The 20,272-nt window shown below is 50.9% G+C and overlaps 1 protein-coding gene across 1 annotated transcript in view; it reads right to left on the reverse strand.

The window, feature by feature from the left end:
- Positions 1–5,323: 5,323 nt before the first annotated feature.
- The window catches only part of LOC103075184 (acidic leucine-rich nuclear phosphoprotein 32 family member A), a 39,059-nt gene continuing 24,110 nt past the window's right edge, over positions 5,324–20,272 (reverse strand). Inside the window, exons 2-7 of the mRNA XM_007460320.1 lie at positions 12,271–12,420; positions 11,907–12,029; positions 9,306–9,504; positions 7,912–8,009; positions 5,805–5,868; positions 5,324–5,585 (exon numbers count right to left, since the gene is read on the reverse strand). Coding sequence (XP_007460382.1) covers positions 5,524–5,585; positions 5,805–5,868; positions 7,912–8,009; positions 9,306–9,504; positions 11,907–12,029; positions 12,271–12,420 — 696 coding nt within the window. The 3' untranslated portion in view covers positions 5,324–5,523. The remainder of the gene's footprint in view (positions 5,586–5,804; positions 5,869–7,911; positions 8,010–9,305; positions 9,505–11,906; positions 12,030–12,270; positions 12,421–20,272) is intronic.

Consider the following 20,272-nt stretch of genomic DNA (forward strand, 5'->3'; position numbering starts at 1 on the left):
AACCCTTCTGTCACCTCGAAGTTTTTACCAGGGAATGCCTTTCCTAAACTTCACATTCAACAAAGCCCTAACTAGAGCCTCAGGGCAGGGAGGGAAAGAATGTAACAAACTATCGACTGAGGCTGTCAGAGTCATGCTGTCTGCGTCACTCTTCTCATAGGAGGTAAAGGTGACCTGTCTGCAATCACCCAGCTGTTAGTCTCAGAGCAAAGATGAGAGTCTAGGTCTTCTGAGCCTTGGCCAAAACTTGTAACACCTTCAAAAGGCCATCAGCAAGACTTAGGATACCGCCCAGAGTGCAATTCCATTTCTTTTTACAACTAAGATATTCTACAAACTAAGATCTAGCATGACTGTAGTGGTTGATACAAAGAGTGAATCTTATTACATGTAAATTTTAAAGGGAGGAAAAAAAAAACTTCCACGCAGATTATCTTAATTACCAAGTGGCTTTTAGGACTTCTGTTTTTCTCTGGTTAGAGAAAATATTTGAGTTGCTTGGGCTTCTTTTTCCAAGTGGCTTTTAGGACTTCTGTTTTTCTCTGGTTAGAGAAAATATTTGAGTTGCTTGGGCTTCTTTTTCCAAGTGGCTTTTAGGACTTCTGTTTTTCTCTGGTTAGAGAAAATATTTGAGTTGCTTGGGCTTCTTTTTCATAAACAGCCATTTCTCTCTCTCCGTAGCGGTTTTCACTTTCCACTTTGCGATGTTCTTTCCATCTTTTGCATCATCTCACAATCTGTGAGATACACAGGCAGTCATTATCATCCCTTTTCCCCAAGGAGTGTGAATGTCACGTAGACCCAGGTTCAAACCCCAGCTCTGTCACTCACCACCTGTGTCAGCTTGGGCGGGTTATAAACCTCTCTTGAGCCTCACTTTCCTCAACTTTAAATAAAAATGGCTGTAATACCTTCCTCAGTAGGCTGTGGTGGGGATTGAGTTGAATGCATTTCCCAAATGTCCTCGATGATGAGAATCCTCTGGGCACTTGTTAAAACACAGATTCCTGGGCACCGCCTCAGAGCCACTGAACCAGAATTCCCAGGGGTGAGACCTGGCAGTCTGACAAGCCCCAGGGATTCTTATCAGGGAAATTTGGGAAACACTAGGCTGATTTTTATAAAGTATTTATTGTGTGCCTGTCACTAAGCAGCTAATATTTATCAAGTACTTATATATGTGCTCAATCTTCGAAATGGGGATAATAATGACTACCAGATAGGACATTATGAGAAACGAGCAAAATAATGTACAATGCCCAGCAAACAATAAGTTCTAAATGTATGCTGGTGTCCTCACTTCACTGTGTTAGTCAGGACTCTCTCAGGCTGAAATGGAAACATCTAGAGGTTCTCTCCAAGGAATGTGCCTCCATCCTCCCAGCCCCGTACCCCCAGTAGGAGGTTTCTCATTTTCCAAATCCCAGGGACCAAGTCTCATTTAACCAGTTTGGGTTCCAGGCTCCTCCTTGTACCAGTCACTATGGTCAAAGTTTGGAATATGCTGACTGGCCAGGACAGTGTCACCTGCTCACCCCAGGAACCAGAGCGGTGGGTAAGCCCCATCTGAGCTTCAGGAATGGGAGTGGTCCATATCCATGTGAGTCCTTCCAGCGGCCCCTTGTAGTGTTGTTGCCAGACCAAGGGCAACTGATGCTTGGCCGGCAACTGCACTGATGTCTCCTTCATCAGCTCCTAAAGTCAGAGACAGTTAGCAGTCTACGGATGCCCCATCAGGTTTGAATCTTTCTCCAGTCTCTCCCCTTGCTGGCATATTCGTGGCTATCTTGAGGGCCTCAGGCCGATTCAGCCTCAGACCTGCCCTCATCTGTCCCACCATCTCCAGCCCTCTCCTTGGCCCCGCTCAGCCCTGGGTCCAGCCGGCCACAGGGGCCTGTCCAAGGGCTGGTCCGGGGACTCAGGTCAGCCATTATCCAAAGCCACTTTATTAGGGATCCACTGGGAATCCTTCCAACCAAGAACAATGAGTTTCTGAATCAGGATAAAAACAGCCTTTTCAAGTCAGCAAATGAGACAAACTGAATTGCTCATCCCCTCTTCCCTCATCTGCCTGGCTCTTTCAACACAGTGGATGAGAACAAGGTCTCTTGCATCAGAAAGACATAGGTTTGAGGCCAGTGGTCTCACCTCTCTGAGCCTTGGTTACATCTATGAAATCTGTATGAGGATGAGGGAGGCAATGGATATAGTACGACAGAGTAGGAACTCATGATCAAGAATCATCACATTCCCAAGAAATGCACACCCTTTTCAGGAATGATCAATCTCAGATACTACCCACTGTGAATATTTAAAAACATAGGATGCACTCCAAAGCCACATGAAACAGAGAGATGTGCCATGCATTCACTGCATCCTGCCCCCCAAGGCTTGGTTGTGTTCTGGAAGACACTACACTGTGTACCTTCTGCGTCTCATGACAGCTGGCTTCCCTGCAACCACATGGTGCAGCTGCGAGAGATGTGGTGCTTCAGAAGCCCAGGAATGGGAGTCCTGGGCTCCAGTTGGGCTCTGGCACTGCCCTGCAGGGTGACCTTGGGCACGTCACTTACGCTCCCTGGGTTTTGGTTTCCTCTTTCATCAAATGAAGAGGGCTGGTTGATGACTAGGTGGTTCCTAAGGGCCCTTCCATTTCAGGGGTCCGTCCTATGGCATTCGCTAGACCCGGTGGGGAAACCTGTCACCGGGGCTGTGCTGGGCAGGGGGTGAGGAATTGCTTCAACACAGCTGGCCCACACAGGTGGTTGCAGCTGGGGGAGGAGTTGACCGGAGGCACTCTAGTGGAAGGTTAAGAGGGCTGGTGCTGGAACCACACACCCCTAGTTTATTACTGATGCTGCTCTTTTCTGGCTGCAGGACCTTGGGCCAATCGCATTCTGAGCCACCTGTGTAACAAGGGCAGTGGCACCCACCTAAGGAGGTTGTGAGGATTCATCTCAAATGGATGAGATGCTGCACGTAAAGCATGGGACCCGGCACACAACAAGAACTCAGTAAGGGTCAGCTCTTACTGCCTCTCCCCCTCTGGATGAGCTTCCTCTTCCTCCTTGCCATTCTAAGTTCGATGAAATGGAAATAGCCCAAACAGGTTTAACCCTGCCTCCCCCTCTTCTTACCTCCAAGTCACTGGACTAGGTTTTCCTCATCAGTAAAATGGGCACAAGACCGTATCTCAGGTGCTGATGTAACTGCTTGATATGACTGATTTAGATAAGGTTTTCCTCCCTTGGTCCCATCAGCATTAACCCATCCATCGTCATCCATTTTACCTTACATTTTATAGCATTTATTTCCATATCTAGGTGAAGTTAACCAATCCTTAAAGTCCCCGTGGAGTCAGGGCCAGAAAACCTGAGTCCAGGCTTGAGTGCCTCTGGATTTCACTCCACTGCCATGTTCCTTCACCAGCTGTGGGAGGGACAGAGCATGCCTGGCCAGTTCATCCTCATAGTCCTGATGCCTAGCATAGGACCTGGCCTCAAGGCCACCTCCCAAGCCTACACCTGGAGCCAGAGGATGTCTGTCTGCTCCAAAGAAGAGGGCAGTAGGTGTCAGGGTACCACCCAGAGGGTGGGGTGGGTCAGTCTCTCCTGAGAACACCTCATTCTGCTGGAATTTACACAGGATCTAGGGCTTGCTGTCGGGTTCAAGGCCATATGGCTGAGAATGAATATATGTGTATAAATTACCACAGTATATTGGTATAACCCTTCTGGAAAACATGGAACCTTGCACATGAGCCTTATAAATGTCACCTTTTGGTGTAGTGACTCTGCAAAGTATAACGATGTCTAGTGGTAAGTTGGAAATAACCCAAACATCTTACCGTTTGGTTAGAATTAGGCAGATCAGAATAGTTAATGGACTACTACATAGCCATTTCAGATACATGCTTTCAAAGACTCTTTAGAGGTAGAGAAATTATAATTAACGTTAAGTGAAAAAAGGAACAGGTTTGTTTTGTACATTCCTCAGGTTTTCCTGTATTCTTTTTACAGTCTGAACAACAAAACAATGAAAGATATTCAAAGTAAGGTCCCAAGGCTGGCCTTTCTGGTGAGTGTTTTTTAACAGCTCTTTTTATATCTTTCTCTCTTTACATCACCACCCCCACTTCCCCACCCAAATGAAGTTTTTAATGAAGATAGCACACCACCGAGTCTCAAGGTGAGACCCAAAGTATCCAAACTTAGTGTATCAGGTTATATATCCTGTAAGAAAAACGTTTTTATCAGGTAACCGAGGTGAAGCTCGCCCCTGCACCCCCATCAGCTAGCAGGTTATCTGGAATTCATCCGAGATCAATGACCTGTTGGACTCAAAAGAAGCCACCCCCAAAAAAATTGTATAAAAAGATTTATTGAAATTTATCAATGACAAACAGACATAAAACTCAAAGTTTGGCTCTTCTGAGGGGTGGGGGGAACCGGTGCAGATGTTCTTTTATACAGATGAAACACGGGCTAAGGAGTCACACGTCACTTCAAAAGCAATCCAGAAGAGGGACACAGGAAAGCAAACCTGTACATTCGCTAGGAATTTGCAGTCATTTCAGATTTCCACTAGGTAAGAAAATACAATTTTGCGTTAGTTTTTCCGTGCTCGAGTGTATGAAAAAAGAAACCCAGCCGACATGCAGCAGCATCTCCTGTGCTTAGGTTTGTAAAAATGGTCTAAGCACAGAAGGACACATAGAAGAATTCTCTTGTCATTTTGTAAAACAAAGCGTTCTAATATTTTACAGAACGAGATAGGACAGTTTTGTTTTTAATCTTTGAAAGAGGTTGAAGTTTGAGGGTTTGCTTCTCTTTTAATTAGAATTACCAAATCCATTTTACTCCTAACTCAGAAGCCTGCTGCTCTCAGCTCTCTGGCTCATCACAAGAGTGACACCAGTCTTCTTCGGACAGCGGAGCCCACCAGCATCTGTGAAGAGGGAAAGGGGACGGGAGACGGGGAAGATCCCCCGACCAGCGCCAAAATACGCCTTTAGGTTGCTATTTACAAACCAGGGCGCTGGCTGCCTCTAGCAGGCCCAAGAAATGCGGAAATCACGGGAACCGGAACAAGAGGTAAGATGCGGCTGGTGCTCAGCCCCTCCTGGGCTTTGAGAAACCAAACTGAGGCCAGCCAAGGCCTTCCAACCAACTCAGGAGACTCGGGAAATGCCAGGAAATGTCAGAGATCTCCAAACCGTCCTCTTTCTTTGAGGGTAAGGAACAAACGCTCACTTGTGTGTACTCAGCTATCGCAAATTTATCAGGGACAAAACAGACACAAAGAAAAAGTAGGGGAAAAAAAATAAAGAGTGGCAGTAAAAATAGTATTTTATTCCACCCCTCCCCCCTCCCTCCCCCCACAACCCCCAGTACACTTTTCCCCTCTCGTTCCCACGGCAACGTTACAATCAGAAAAAAATAAGTTTCGGGGAGTGGGATTTGGGGGGGTACGGGTAAAAACAGTCAAATCACAATAGGAATTTTTCAAAATAGGTTATTCCACTTAGTCATCGTCTTCCCCCTCATCTTCAGGTTCTCGTTTTCGCTTCTGACCCCTTTCTTCTTCTGGAAGAGTAAGGAAAAGGCATTCAGATTAAACACGGATCCCGCCTCCTACTCAACCCGCCCCCCCCCCCGCCCCCCGGCTGGGAAAGCAGGGGACCGTACGTCTAGGATGCTTTGCCAACCCTGGCAAACCAAGGCCAGGCCCTCAGGACCCAGGCCATCTACTGTCGACTGAGGGGGCCAGCCTGCTACCCACGGAGAGTAAAAACGCTGCCGTACCACCAAGCTCCTCTTCATCTTCCTCATCGTCTACTTCCCCATCGTTATAACCTTCCTCATCCTCCTAGGAGAGAAGATGGACACCGGACATTAGGAACGCCCCGACTGTGGGACACGTGGAGGATGCCACTTTCCCTGACACCGAGCTCAGAAAGGTAGGGGCCGCCCCCAGCCCCTCAGAGCTCCCATGGACCTGCTTTGCACCGGTGAACCTAAAGCAGAGGTTCTTTTGTGTCAAGGACCCCCCTTTAAGAATCTGTAGAAAGTTTCGAACCCCTTCCCTAGAAAATACCCACATTACACACAATATCTGCAAACAGTGTCAGCAGAGGGGGGTGGATTCTATCCCCCGTTAAGAATTCCTGACCTGAAGTCCCTATAACTCAGGCAGCTCCGCAGTGTGCCCTCCTAGGGAAACAAGTTTCCCAGCCGACTCTCCATCGTGTGAAGCAGGCCGAGCTTTCATCTGTCCTCACTCTAGTTTTGGCTTCAAGAGAAGACCCCAGTCCAGACCCCAGTCTGTGCGTGAGTGCAGCCCCTTCACCGTCTTGCAAACTTGGGTCACTTGGAGGGAGGAAAAATACAATTCTCACCCCCTGCCCAGCACATTACTCCCAGCTCCGTGAGATTCAGCAAGGGGTATGAATTCCCCCTCAACACAGGACCACGCTTCACGCTGCTCCGGTAGATCCAGGCTAGTTGAATCTCTGCATGAACACTGTTCCTAAAGTACCAGGCAGCCCTCTGTTTAATAAGAACTTGGCAACAGACTTCTTTTTGTCAAGGGAAATATCCTTTCATAATGTCACCAAATAGTTCCTTAATCAGTGTGTGTGTGTGTGTGTGTGTGTGTGTGTGTGTGTGTGTGTGTGTGTGTGTGTGTGTGTGTGTGTGTGTGTGCGCGCGCGCGCTCTCCTTTCATTGGCCAACATGACTTATTGCCCTGTCCTGGGGGGGCCTATTTTGCTAGGTCTCTATGTTTAAAATACACAATATTCTTCAGAGGTGAGCCTAGCAGCCTACACTTGGGGAGAAGAGACACCCAGCAGTACAACTTGACGGGAACCAAGCCTATCTCACCAGCTTTCTCACTAACCCCGACCTGCCTCTCCCCAGCTTGTGGGGGGCCAGCTGGGAGATCCCGCCTGAGCAGGTCTGTGTGGCAGACAGGTATCTGTGTCCTTGATGGAGAGAGACAGGGAACTGGGAGAGAAGGCAGGTACCTTGTCCACACTGTCATCATTTTAAACCTCTCTCGGTCTAAGTTTTGCAATTAGCAAGAGTTGATTTAGAAATCTGAAAAGCCAGGGAAAATGACTCTGCTATAGGAAGACTCAGAACATCCAAACACAAAACCCAGCACACAGAGCCAGGACCTTGGAGAAGGGCGTGAAAGCCTAAAATAGTAAGTGGTCAGACACTCCCTTGTCCTTAAACATTTTACTTACAAATTATTTTATCCTCTTAAGCCAGTGAGTTGATCCCTATTTACAACCCAGCTGTAAAATGACACCTATTGTACAGATGAGGAAATAGGCTCAGAAGGTCAAGGAACTTGTTCAGGGACACCCGGCTAGCAAGTGGTAGAAGCTGGGATCCACCCCATCACAGACACATCCCAGACCTTGTTAAAAAATGATGCCAGACAGTGTTTGGATAATGGCACTATCCGCTGTGTACAGGGGACACTTGTCGCCCTCTGATGTGGAATCCAGCAGTGTCTTATCCTATTACCCACCAGTTCAAGGCAGCCTTTGATTTTCCCTAGCACACTGTAAGTGCTCACTGAATATCTGAATTAACATACTAACGCAAAGAGGTAGAAAAAGGGGATGTGGATTCTACAGGAGCTAATTTTCATGTGGAAACAAGTGCCAGGCTTGCCCCAGCAGATGAATCCCCTCCCTCTTTCTTTTCCAGGGCCAGCTGCAAGGCTTGCCTCTCCCAGACCAACCCAGTAACAGGCCCTGAAGTGGGTTCGATTACCAGCCAGGGCTCCCGGCTGCCGAGGCGGATCACTGAGGCAGTTAGTGGGACTGACTCAGAGGCAGCAGGGTAAGTGAGGGGGGCTCCGAGAGACGGTTCCCTGCCCAGCCCAACCTCTCACCTCTTCCTCTCCGCTCACATCCTCCTCTTCACCTTCCTCCTCCTCCTCCTCGTCCTCCTCATCTTCCACTACCTGAGCATCTTCATCATACTCTTCCTCTGTGCGGTGGGAATGGGGACAAGAAGAAAACTGGTGGTGAGCTGGCCCTTCCCTCCCACAGCACAGGCCCAGGGCCTGGCGCCAGAGGTGTGCGGCCCACGACTCTCCCACGCCCGTCCAGGCCCACAGCCTGGAAGCTCTAATGTGACTGAACGCATCCTAAAGTAACCCAGAAAATAAGCATCCTAAAATGATCCCAAAGGTAAGCCCTCCTCCCAAGTATTACGAGAACAAAAGATCTCTCGTGGAGGCTGAGGTGGGAGAGAAAATGCCGGATCAGAGAACCAAGGTACAGGCCTGGGACAGCTGAGAAGTCAATTCATTCACAAAGAGCATCTAGCCAAACGCGCTGCCCTAAAGGTGAGGAAACGGAGTCCCAGAGCGGGAGAAGTGAGTTGTTTAAGGTCACACCTGGAGTTAGCTGCAGATCTGGGCCTAGAAGCCTGGTCTCAGGGCTCCAGTCCTGGGACCTTTCTGTCCCATCACAAGATGGAACAAACTAAGGCAAACAGGGTGTCTGAATCCCTTGTAAAATACACCCACCTAACAAGGGAAAAGCACTCTTACATCTGAATTATTCAGGCAAGGTCTCAACCCTCAACTTTACTCTGGCCACAAAGACCTGTAGGGAAGCCGCACTGAACTGGCAGTGTGGGAAGGAAATGCGAGGCTCTCCTTCCTTTTCCTTCTTTCCTTCCTGTGGTCCCTGACTGCTCACCGCACCACCAGGGAGCCCAACGTGCTGCCTGCAGCCTCATCTGCTTCCTGGTCCCCTGGGGCTCCTGAGTCCTCACCCCCCAGGTCCTACCATGTGGTCCCGTGGGCGGCAGTCAGCTGGGGGCCCCACGACCTCTCCAGCCGTGACCTCATCTCCACTACCGGACCCTAGATGGAGAGAGGGGACCCTCAGGCCACACCCCACCTTCCTCCATCCGCTCATCCCCTCCCTGGAAGAGTATCTGAGTCCGGCACCACACTATAGAGAGACACTGTAGGATCTCATTTTCAGGGGGACTTTGGAAAAGGGAAAAAAACTGAAGGAAGACTCAGATGGTTTTTAAGGAGTTATTATGCAGTTGGAGAACCTCAGGATGTTTCTCTGGGGCTCAGGCCCTGTTATTTTAGGGCCGTCAATCAATGAGACAGACCAGGGACAACAGTAAACAGAGCAGACAGCCCACTCCCCTCCACAGCTCTAGAAAGAGGTCGATAGGCCTCGGGGGCCAGTGGAGGCCCCCTGACACCCAGCCCGCCCCCCATAAAGCCTGGCCTGGCCTCTCCCTGGCGCCACTCACCATCCTCATCCTCCTCGTCATCCTCCAGGCCCTCCACGTAGCCCTCGGCGTCCGAGTCGGGGGCCTCCTTGTCGTCCCGATCGTAGCCATCGAGGTACGTGAGCTGAGGAAGGAGCTTGAACACGTTTTCTCGGTAGTCGTTCAGGTTGGTCACCTCGCAATTGAAAAGGTCTAAGCTCTTGAGGTTTTCTAACTTTTTCTGCAAGCAAATAACAAAGTTGACAGTGAGTGGCGTGGGAGGCGGGGTGGGGAGACAGATGGGGGTGATGTGAGACGGCGTGCAGAGCTCCAGGCTCACAGGTGATGAGCACACTCTGGTTTGGCTCTGTCCGGCCGTGTCAGCCCTGGCTGGGGGGGGCCTCATGTTCATTCACGTGGAAGATGGGGGGTTGGACTTGAGGATCTTCGAAGCCTCATCCGATGCCAACACTTTTATTCTGCAATTACAGCTCTTGCCGTAACGGTGACGCACCTGAAATTAACCCGGGGCTCCCTTGATGCATAAGCCAGGAGCTTTGCTGCCTGCCCCTGTGACTAAGGAGCCAGAGAGGAACTGAAAAGGCCACAGGAACTAACAAACTACCTCCTTCTATGAATAATAATAATAATGGCAATTAATATAGCACTTTATGGATTAACTCAATTTATCCTCATGACCCCGATAAGGCAGAAATAATTATTAGTTCATTTTCCAGACAAGGAAGCAGAGGGCAGAGAATTGGGATTTGATCAGGCAGCCCGACTTCAGACCCGTGCGCTTACTCTTTGCCTGTCAAAACGGACAAGAGAAAAACCAGTGAAGCATCCAGATTTTGTCCATAGTACTTAGCACAATTTGCTTTATCAAAGCTTTATGTATCGATGGGTTCTAGGCCCATATTATACCCACTTGGTGGCTGGAATCTGAGGCCCAGGAAGCAAAACGGTCATACATCTAGCAAGAAACAGCTGCCTCCTGACTTCCTACCTCACACGTCTTCAGGGCGCAGGAACCCCACCCCGGGCCAAGTCCCTGTTCCAGTGGGGCCAGGCATAACTGGTGATTAAGGCTACTGTCCCTCAGGGTCAATGTCAGGAATGAGGCTGCTCTCTTGAGATTTCGGGACTGAGACCCGGTCATTCTCGGCAGAGGGTCAAGGGCAGGGAAGGAGTCCGAGCTGCGGACTGGGTGGGTGAGGCCAGCATCTCCCAACCAAAGACAGTTTCTCCACTCTCAGAAGTGAGTAAAACACGTTAATCACACTGATAATCAGGGAAGAAGCTACAAAACCATGTGTGGTCTGGGCAAGGGAATAGTGTGTGTGTGTGTGTGTGTGTGTGTGTGTGTGTGTGTGTGATCGATCTACAGTGGTACCCAAATCACAACTAAAACACACATATACAGAACTTCAAGGATTTTTTCCTCTTATACTGAAATTATGAAATCAAGGCTTCCAGGTAGAGCAACATAGTTTGCTTCCCCGGGGAAACTGGTGGAAGACCTGAAAGAAAGTGCAATGGGCAGCATAGTCTCGTAGTTGAACCTATGCCACAGATGAGCAGGTAGGTAAAGTCTGAGCTGGGAGGAGAAATGCCAGCTTCTCCCGTTCTGCCACGCTGGCCCATCAACCTGCCCTTCAAGCATCCATGAAGGGCAAGGAATGTGTTTTGGACAAGAACGCAAACTGAGAGATGCCCCAACTGCCACTCTATATACCCAGAGAAGGGAAACGTGGCCCACTTGGCCAGACATCCTCATGGCCTTTCCCTGATTCTAAGGCACATGACTTACAGTCATTCTTATGTATATATTTACAGTAAGTGTTAATTTAATGCGGTAGTTATTTCTACATTTCAAAAAAGCTATCATGAATCAGTGATACATCTTACAGTTGACTTCCTTGAAGTCAAGGGAATACAGTCATTCAGATCTGGGTAATATAGAAACTGTTATTCTAACCATGACCTGCCCCTTTCTGGCTAGTGAATCGTGAGGTTTGGGGTGTGCTCAGCTCTATGTGGACCAGCGGAGGAGGAAATGCAGCCCAGATCTCTGAGTCCCTGGTCACCATCACACCCAGGACTGGTGACCAGGGTCCCTCTTCTCTGCGCCCCACAGGGGAAGGCCTGCATGGGGCTCCCGTGCCACACGGCTCTCTGTCATCCCAGGGGGCCTGTGTCGGGACCAACCCACCTCCCACGGTTCAGAGGTGCTAGCCTCTGGCCAGTGACCCAAGGAGAAAGCAGGTGACCACCTCCAGGGTCAGCTTAATTCCCGGATGGCTCCTCTCTCCCCAGTGAAGGGCACAAGCCATGCTCTAAGCCTAAAGAAATGACAGCTCAGGTTTCCAAAGCTGAGAAGAAACTGTAAGAAGAAAAGCACTAGACCAGAAATTGAGACCTGGGTCCTACAGCATCCTTCACCCTGATGCCCATTCTAACTGTGCAACCCTGGTCAAGCTCTTTAACTTCTCTAGGCCTGTTTCTCTACGGACGAACCAGAAGTAGGAGCCCCGACTCTATCTCATGGTACACAATTAGAGTAAAAACAAAAAAGCATGTTATACAAAGGCAAAAGTAGTATATTCCCTGATATCAATCCCTCCCACCCCAGTGACTCACCAGTGGCTCTATTGTGCTGAGGTCTTTAATTTTGTTGCCACTTAAATTTAGATGCGTGAGGTTCGGACACTTTTCTGCCAATACTTCCAGGCCCCCTGAGATTCTGTTATCGCTTAGTTCAAGCTAAAGAGGCAGGGAGAGAAAAAGCAGAAATGGCTTTTAAAAGGAAGGCTCTGGGCTCAGGCAGCCGGCTCCCCGCAGACAGGCCAGGAAGGGAGTTGGCTCAGGACCCGGCAGGCGTGCTGGGGCTGGGGCTCGCACCCGGCCTCCCCCCTTCAGTTACGCTCCCTCAATGTGGAACAATGACCCTTTCCTCCTCCCCAGCCCGGCCTCCCAAGCACACACGCTCCTCCGCTCTATTTACCTTCTTAAGTTTGTTTAACTTTGGTAAGTTTGCGACTGAGGTGAGGCCTACGTTGATTGTACTCAAGAACTCCAGTTCTTCAAATTCATCTGTGAGGCCTTCGATTTTGCCTTCATTTGACCGACAGTTGTCCAGGACAAGCTCTTTCACCTGGAAAGGGAAGGAGGGCGTGAACCAACTGGGCGAGGGGGAGGGGGAGGGCAGGAGGCAGGCCAGGAAGCATGGCAGCACCAGCGCCCACCCTGATCTTTCTGCCCGTACCAATGCTGGGGGGATCTAGGGGAGCGTTGCGGTGAACGGAGCTGCAGAACCAGGGGGCCCCTCCGGACAGGAGCCTTGGCCGGACTGGAGAAGACAAACGCAATAGGCCCCGCTGCTGTCGGCAAGGCTGGGGCCGGTGTCTCCTTCCAACCCTACCGCCACACCTCAGCCCCCAGCTCCCCACTGTACCAGCCGTAACACTGTTGGCAACCTCTCGGCCTTGCCATTCCATCAGAGCCCCTCTCCCAGCGCCCACCACGGCCCTGCCTGACCGTCTTACTGAGGTCAGCTACCTACGACTTCACCTCCTCAGCCCCCCCACGGGCCTTTCACCTCCATGTGTCCGTGGACGGCTCCCAGGACGTCCCCCTCTGCTTGCACTCGTACCTGCCCCTGCCACCACGGTCAGAGCCTGCCCATCCGGCCTGGCATTCACCACTTGGCCCCACTGTAAGGGTCACAGACCAGGGACCCCTCCAACTCTCCATCCTCTGGACCAGCGCTGTCCACCAGAACCAACAGAACTTTCTGTGACGATGGAAACCCATCTAAGAGAAGAGCCACTAGCCACATGTGGCCGCCGAGGTGAGACTGAGGAACTAAGTTTTAAATTTTATTTAGTTGGGGGTTTTTTTTGGCCACACCGCACAGCATGTGGGATCTTAGTTCCCCAACCAGGGGTCAAACCAGTGGAAGCGCAGAGTCTTAACCACTGGACTGCTGGAGAGTCCCAAATTTTATTTAGTTTTAATCAATATAAGTGTAAAGAGAAACATGTAAATTACCATATGGAATATCATGGCTCTAGACTTTGCTCTTCAGGGTCCTGGGAGTAGATGTGGAAGGAGAGAATGGATATCCACAAACCCAAGATGGACCCATATAGATATGCTGAGGTTGGCAAAGTCCAAAAGTCAGTCTTTGGAGGCACCTCTGTGGCCCTGCCTGCCCCTGCCAACTCCCTGGAGGTGGTTTTGCCCTATTAGAGTTCTTAGATTCCCTTCTCTTCTCTTCTTACCCAAAACTTGGGACCTAAATCCTTATTTCAAATGAGATAGAAAGAGCTGATAAAGAGCTACCATCTCATTGTGTTGTTAAAAGGCAGACCTGGCTGCAGGTTCCAGCGCAGATGGTAGGGAGACAGGCTGAGGAAGAGTCCTCAGGTCTCAGGCCTGAAATGACCCAGGGGGAGTCAGCAAGGGACACCAGGCTGCCTGGCCCTCCAGAGAGATGCCCAGAGTTATCCACTCCTGTCCTGAGCTGATAGAGGGCTGCTCCCTGGCCTTCCAGGGCTGGCAGGCACCTTAAAGGTGATCCCTCCTGGCTGCACCTGGTGCTTGACACAGCATCTCCACGTGCCCCCTCCCTACAGCCTCCAGGAAACATGTACCGACGTCAGCTGGATATGATGCCTCCCTGGGACTTCACCCACAGGTTCGGATTTCTCACCCATGGGTCACTCGGTACAGGCCCGTCCTTCACCACAGCAGCCCTGCATTGTCACTCCTGCTGAGAGGCAGGGAGCAGGCTCTCCTCCTAGATAAGCAGACAGGCCTATTCTAAGCAGTCCCTGCCCAGGGCTGCTCCCTGCCTCTCAGCAGGCCCATTTGCCCAGCTTCCTCCTGCACGGCCCAGGATGACTGTCTGTCTCAGTGGTCCTCCTACTCGGGCGTCCCTGGGCCAACACGGGGGGAACAGAATCCACAGCAGGCTGCTGTGCCCCTCCTCAGTCCACCCTTGCCAGTGGTCAGACCAGGAGAGCTCGGGGCATGTGTGGGCCAAGCACCCTATAGTTGCACTGCCTTCTTCCCTGGTGGAGAGAGAGCGCCTGCTCAGTCGAGGACTGCAGCAATTTGCCAGGAGGGGCAAAGCCGGGCGAGGCAGCTCTCACCCTCACCCAGAGCTAGCAAGCTCTCGGCTCAAGCACCAGCGCCAGAGCCCACCTTTCCCTTGGATCTGGGATCGGGGAAGTTAAGTTCTTTCCCACTCTCTCAGTCCCCAGGGGAGGGGATGTCCAGGTCAAGCCACCTTTCTCAAGGTCACTGCAAGTGTGCCTGGGAATGAATCCCATGAGGCCTTCTGCCCTAGGGCAGGAAATCAGTGTAGAGCCAGGAAACCAGGCCTTAGGGGAACAGTGGAGGGAGATCAACTTTCCCGGGGAAGGGAGAGTCACCTCCCCCTCGTTTGCAGTTACTGCTGGGGTCACACAGCCACTGGAGTGGCTCCTCCATTCACTCCTTTCCTTGGAAGGCCCTGGGAATTGTTTAAGCTCCACCAAAGAAAGACAAATATGAGAAGGGTTTCCAGTCCACCCTCAAAGATTTCAGACATGTGGTTTTTCTAGATGGGTCCAGGGCTTCTCCTCTTACGGCCATCAGCCAAGGAGGAGGCCTCAGTAACAGGGAGAGATGGTGCTGTGGAGTCAAGGGAATTCCTCCTGGAAGTCAGCCTCTGTCCCGGAGAGGCACAATGCTGCCTGGGAATTCTACAGACAGACCCAAGGTTCCAGCTCCAGCTCCCAGCACCATGCCCAAACTGGTGGCCATTCCTCTCGGGGACAATATGCAAGCCACCACTACTGATGCTTTTATTAACAACAATCATGGGCTCTTTCCAGACCCCTTAGCAGGCACACTCTTCACAGGCACTGTCTCATTTAATCCTCACAATCGCTCCACAGGGTGTTCCTGGGGTGTTCTCCCATTTTACAGCCACATCTGAACCACAGGTCCTAAAGCCCCAGGAATGGGCATAGGTGGGTATCTAATGGACCCCGATGGTCAGTGTTGCCGCAAGATAAGGAGGGTTTCCCTGCTATTCCCAAGTGCAGGGCACAGGCTCTTGCAGACCCCCAACTGATCCTACAAGCTACCCTGACGGCACCTACACCCCCTTAGGCCCCTCTTCTAACTGTTCCACCGGCGGGTGGGGGCCACTCCCAGCGGTCCCACCCTGGTTACACTTCCTCGGTAACCAAAGCACAAAACTTAACCCAGCCCCCGTTCCAATGACACTGCAGTCAGTGGGGGAGGACCTGGAGAGGGACCCGGGGGGCCTGAGACCCTGCTCTTCCCCAAGGAGAAAGAGGCTGCTTCCCATCGCTCAGGAGGGAAAGCCTGTGGTGTCTGGAAGTCCAGGTGGCTGCTCCAGGTCTGTGGGGCCTCCGGGATCCCCATGGTTTCTGCATTTCCTTCCTGGCGGGGTTTCAGCACAGTTTGGGGAGAGATCAAAGAGGGGAGGGGTGGGCTGAGGCTTACACCAGAGAGGCCAAACCACATCGGGGGAAACCCACTGCCTCTCTGTGAGGTGATGAGTCACATCGGGGATGGCAAGTAAGCAGCCTGTGAAGTGTCTGTAATGCACCAAACAGGAAAAAACAAAAACTCCAGCCCAAGAGCTGACCTGTGGAAGGTATTCCGTCCACCCCCTGTTCCACCTGCTTCCACACAAGGCCACGCTTTCTTACAGCTCCAGGGCAGGCTAACGTGTTTCAAAACGTCAAACCCACCCCAACCTTCCCTAAACTGACTTTGAAATCCTGCTGCAATTCCAGCCCGCTTCCTCCCATCTCTGCTCGCTGCTGCTGCTGCTGCAAACCCTTCCATGTGAAGAGAACATCCCTTTTACATCCAGGGTGTATTCTGCTTAAAAAAGAAAAAAAAAAAAAAGTGAGGCCTATTCTCCCCGCCAAACCATGGGTGTGAGCTAAGTGCAAAGTTAAAATTAAACTGAAAATTTGTACTTTGGGTTTAGACTCTCTCCCAACTCCACTGGCCGTTTAAAAATATCCGAACGCGGTTACTCTCTCCAGAACCCAAAACTGGAATTACTCTGCTTGTATCGGGAACTTTTCAATCGCCCCAAAAACCCTCCATAGGATCCTTTGCTTCATCCCTCCAGCGTTAACACCCAAGAAGTGTCTGCATATTCATACTCAGCGCCCACCCCCCCCATCCCCGCCCCCCGGAGATATTAGCGGGGAGGCACTGAAGGTTCCCAAGAAATCAGACTGCACGGCTCCGGCATTTCCTGAAAAACTTGTCCCCAAAGCAAGGACGCAGCAGTCATTTCTCACCAAGGGGAGCTGAACTGTCCGTGATAAACACGAACACATTATTACTCTAAGGAACAACCCGTTGCTTGTTTCAAAACTGTGAAATCTTGTCTTTACAGATCTCTCACATTTGACCATTCCTCTCTAACTGCCGGCACTGCAGTCCTGGTCCCGGCCATCTAAGTCACTGTAAGTCTGCTTCTGCTTCCAAATGGGGTCCATGTAACAGTGGAAATGCTGGACTACTAGGAATAGGCCCCCACCCGGAGGCCAAGGCCTGGCTGGCTGGCTGAATGACTCTGACTCGATCCCTGAGGTCTCAGGCTCTGCCTCGAAGAAAGGGGAGGATGATATCTGTTTAACCTATAAAGTGCAAACTCTGGCCTAGAAAACATTCCTGGCTTCCCGCCGCCTCTGGGAAAAAAATTCAAGGTCCTAAACTGACCCAAGGAGGCCCTCCACTCTCGACGTCTCCCCACTTCCTCCAATCTCATCGCCCCCTGCCCACCTCACACACTCGCCTACAGATCTAGTTAAGCCCGCCTCCCCAGGAAGCCTTCTGCACCTAGCTCTGAGCATCCCGGGGCACCGAGGGCAGCTGCCGCATGAATCATTTAATCGTGTATTAAGCATCCGATCCTCCTAGAGGTCAGGAACTGTCCTTCTCCGTAATCAGCCTAGCAGGGAGCGGACACCAGAGCAACTGCTTAACAAATGTTCCTGTTTATCGTGCCAGCCACAGCACTAGGTGCTGGGGCATACAGAGGGAGACAAAGCGTCGTGACACAGTGCAACCAGTCCGATACACGTTGAACAAGCCCTCCCTTATTATAAACAATAACAACAACGTGTTCTCGTATGTTTTGTGTCCCCCTAGGTAAGCGTAAGCCCCAAGAGGAGGTAGGTCAATGGTGCACCCTCTTCTTGACCCGACGCAGTGGTCTGCACTCAGGTCTCTTGCCCCTAAGAAACCCCTCTCTCCACCCAGCAAGCTCCTGTGACACTGTCCATCTGAGCAGCTGAGGGGGGACGGAGGTGACAGAGAGCCACAGCTGGGGTCCCTGCCAGCAAGAGGTGTGGTGGCGGGCTAGGAGGAGACAGACCCCTGGTAAACAACTATAGTCCACTGTGCCACGTAGCAGGCCCGAGGCTGGGAACAGGGTGCATGCTTCACATGCCTCCACCCCGAGAGGATGGGCACACTAAGGACAGGCAGGAGGGACCCAGAAAGACCAAGAAAGGGGATGCACTATGGCAAAGCCAGGGCTGGCCAGATAATTTGCAGGGCCCAGTGTAAAATGAAAACGGGAGACCCCTTGCTCAAAAATTGTTAAGAATTCCCAGACAGTGACAGGAGCGCATTAAACCCAAGAGCAGGGAGGGACCTTCTAAGCGTGGAGCCTGTGTGACCACACAGGTCACATGCCCATGAAGTTGGCCCCGATTTAAATGGACAGGTTGGGCCTAAAGCAGAGCCCTCTGAAGGCCAGAACCAGAGAGAAGGAAGCTCGAGAGGGCACTGCTCTTTATTTTTCCAGCACTTCCTGAGGCAATGTGGAGAGGTGAACAGAAGGCAGGCTCTGGAGTCGGACGCACCTGGCTCAAGTTCAAATTCCCCATTGCAAGCTCATCATCTCACCTCTCCTGAGCTTGTTTCCTCCAATGACAATAGTGTCCACCACTTAGGGTTGGATTAGATGAAATAATGCACTTAGAGCATCCCCAGCTTGGAAAAAGCCACCTGCCTATTCCTCAATCCATGGCCTGTGGATTGAGTCAAGGCCCAAGAATGGGAATCAAGGCAGACCCACAGCTCTGAGTCACCCCTGCTGCCCGCAAGGCTTCCTCATGGAACAGAAGCCTCTCCACGTTCTGGACGGCTAAGATGGTGTGCCCAGAAGACACCCCCTGCTGGATTTTATACCTACACCTTGTTTTGTTTAGTTTGTCCCACGAAACTCGAAGCCTGATCTTTTTTTTCACCAAACAAGAATGTAATAAATATTTGTAGCTTTGGTTTCAACCTTGTCAGTCCCTGACCAATTTAGTTTTCAGGTCCCAGGCTTCCAACAGAAGACTTAAATCAGATTGACCCCGTGTTTTTTTGGTGCTCATGGGTTTTAAATAGGTCAGCTTTTAAATGGGCCATCCCCTGTTGCAGATCCCATTTCCAGCTCGAAGACCAACTGTTTGAGACACCGAGGCTGAGGGGAAATCGGCGTCTTCTCAGAGGTGCTCGATAGCAGTGATAGACACTTGTGGTTCTGTCCCTAAAATCTCTAGTTCTGCTTAACAGTCAGTGTGGCAAAAGATGCAAAAATCAGTCGGGTTCCATGGGGGAAAAGTCAGGCTCTGGGGGGAAAGTTGGACGTTTCGAAAGCTTAGAAAGGCCTTCAGGATCATCTAGGTCAGTGGCTTTCTGACCACAACCCACAATAAAAAATACATTAACACCTTGGCTCAGCACACACATGTTTGTGTGTGTGTATAGGCATACACACTGAAACAAAACTTACCCTGTTACAATTACTCTTTTCTATTACGTTAAAAAATGATTTTTTAAAAAAAGTGACCCACAGTTTGCAACATGCTGGTCTAGTTTAGCTCTCTTTTTCTAGAGGAAGAAGCAAGGTCCAGAGTTGGCCAAGAGCCCAGGAACCCCAAGCTGCGTGATTCTCCTGCCACACCACACCACACCACGCCGCTGCTCTGATCGGAAATCACAGTCCCCAGTGGAAGACCGGGGAATCAACCACGTAGCTTTCGTGTTTCTCCTAATAGGAGGCTGTTCTGCAGCCTCAGTGGTAGCTAAGACTCAGGTCTCCATACCTCTTAAAGATCTTTTAAAATCTTAACTAAGGGGCAGGGTCCCACCTTACTTTAAAACAAACAAACAAAAACAAGCAAAAAATCTCTCTAAGAAAAAAGCATCTGGGTCTCTGGATTTTGTCTGTTTCCTACAATAGAGCTCTGAAGGCACGGGTGGGAGCACATGGCGCGGGAAGTCGGTGACGCCATCCTTATTATTTTAGGGAACCGTGGAAGGCAGGCCGAGGCTCGCTGCGGCGGTAATTAAGCTGTCGGCAGGGCCTGGGTAATAGGCTAAGCGCCGGCTGGGGGAGGGCCCACATTAACATAAACCCTGTGACTGGCTCCCTCGCGGCCTGGAACCTGCTTCCTACCTCCTGCCCCAAGCATGGGGAGGACTTGGTTTCTGCCTCGCCAAAGACAGAGGAGCTGGTGCCACCGCAGATGCTTCTCCGGCCAGAAGAACAGACTCAGGGCAGTAACCCCAGGACTGGCGCAATTGGTATAGGAGCTGGGCTTTGGGCTTATCAGATGGACCTGCTTAGCTAGTGAAGCCTGGCAGAGCTGGAAAGCAAATGTTATGCCTTTGCTTTCCTCCCCTCGAACCTCACTCCTCTCTTCCAGCCAGTCTAGATTCTACTCCACTTCAAGGACTTGTCAGTTCCATCTCCTGCAGGAAGCCTTCCCTGATTGCTCAGCCCTGCCCTAGCCCTGCCTGACTTAACAGCAGGTGAACAATTCCCAGAGCCGGAGAAAATACGCCCGAAGGCTGTCTGCGGGAAAGGAAGTGGGGAGGAGTCAAGCTGGGTCTGACTTTACCGTGTGTGTGTGTGTGTGTGTGTGTGTGTGTGTGTGTGTGTGTGTGTGTGTGTGTGTGTG

This window comes from Lipotes vexillifer, unplaced genomic scaffold (assembly GCF_000442215.2).
Source record: "Lipotes vexillifer unplaced genomic scaffold, Lipotes_vexillifer_v1.1 scaffold1567, whole genome shotgun sequence".
NCBI lineage: Eukaryota > Metazoa > Chordata > Mammalia > Artiodactyla > Lipotidae > Lipotes > Lipotes vexillifer.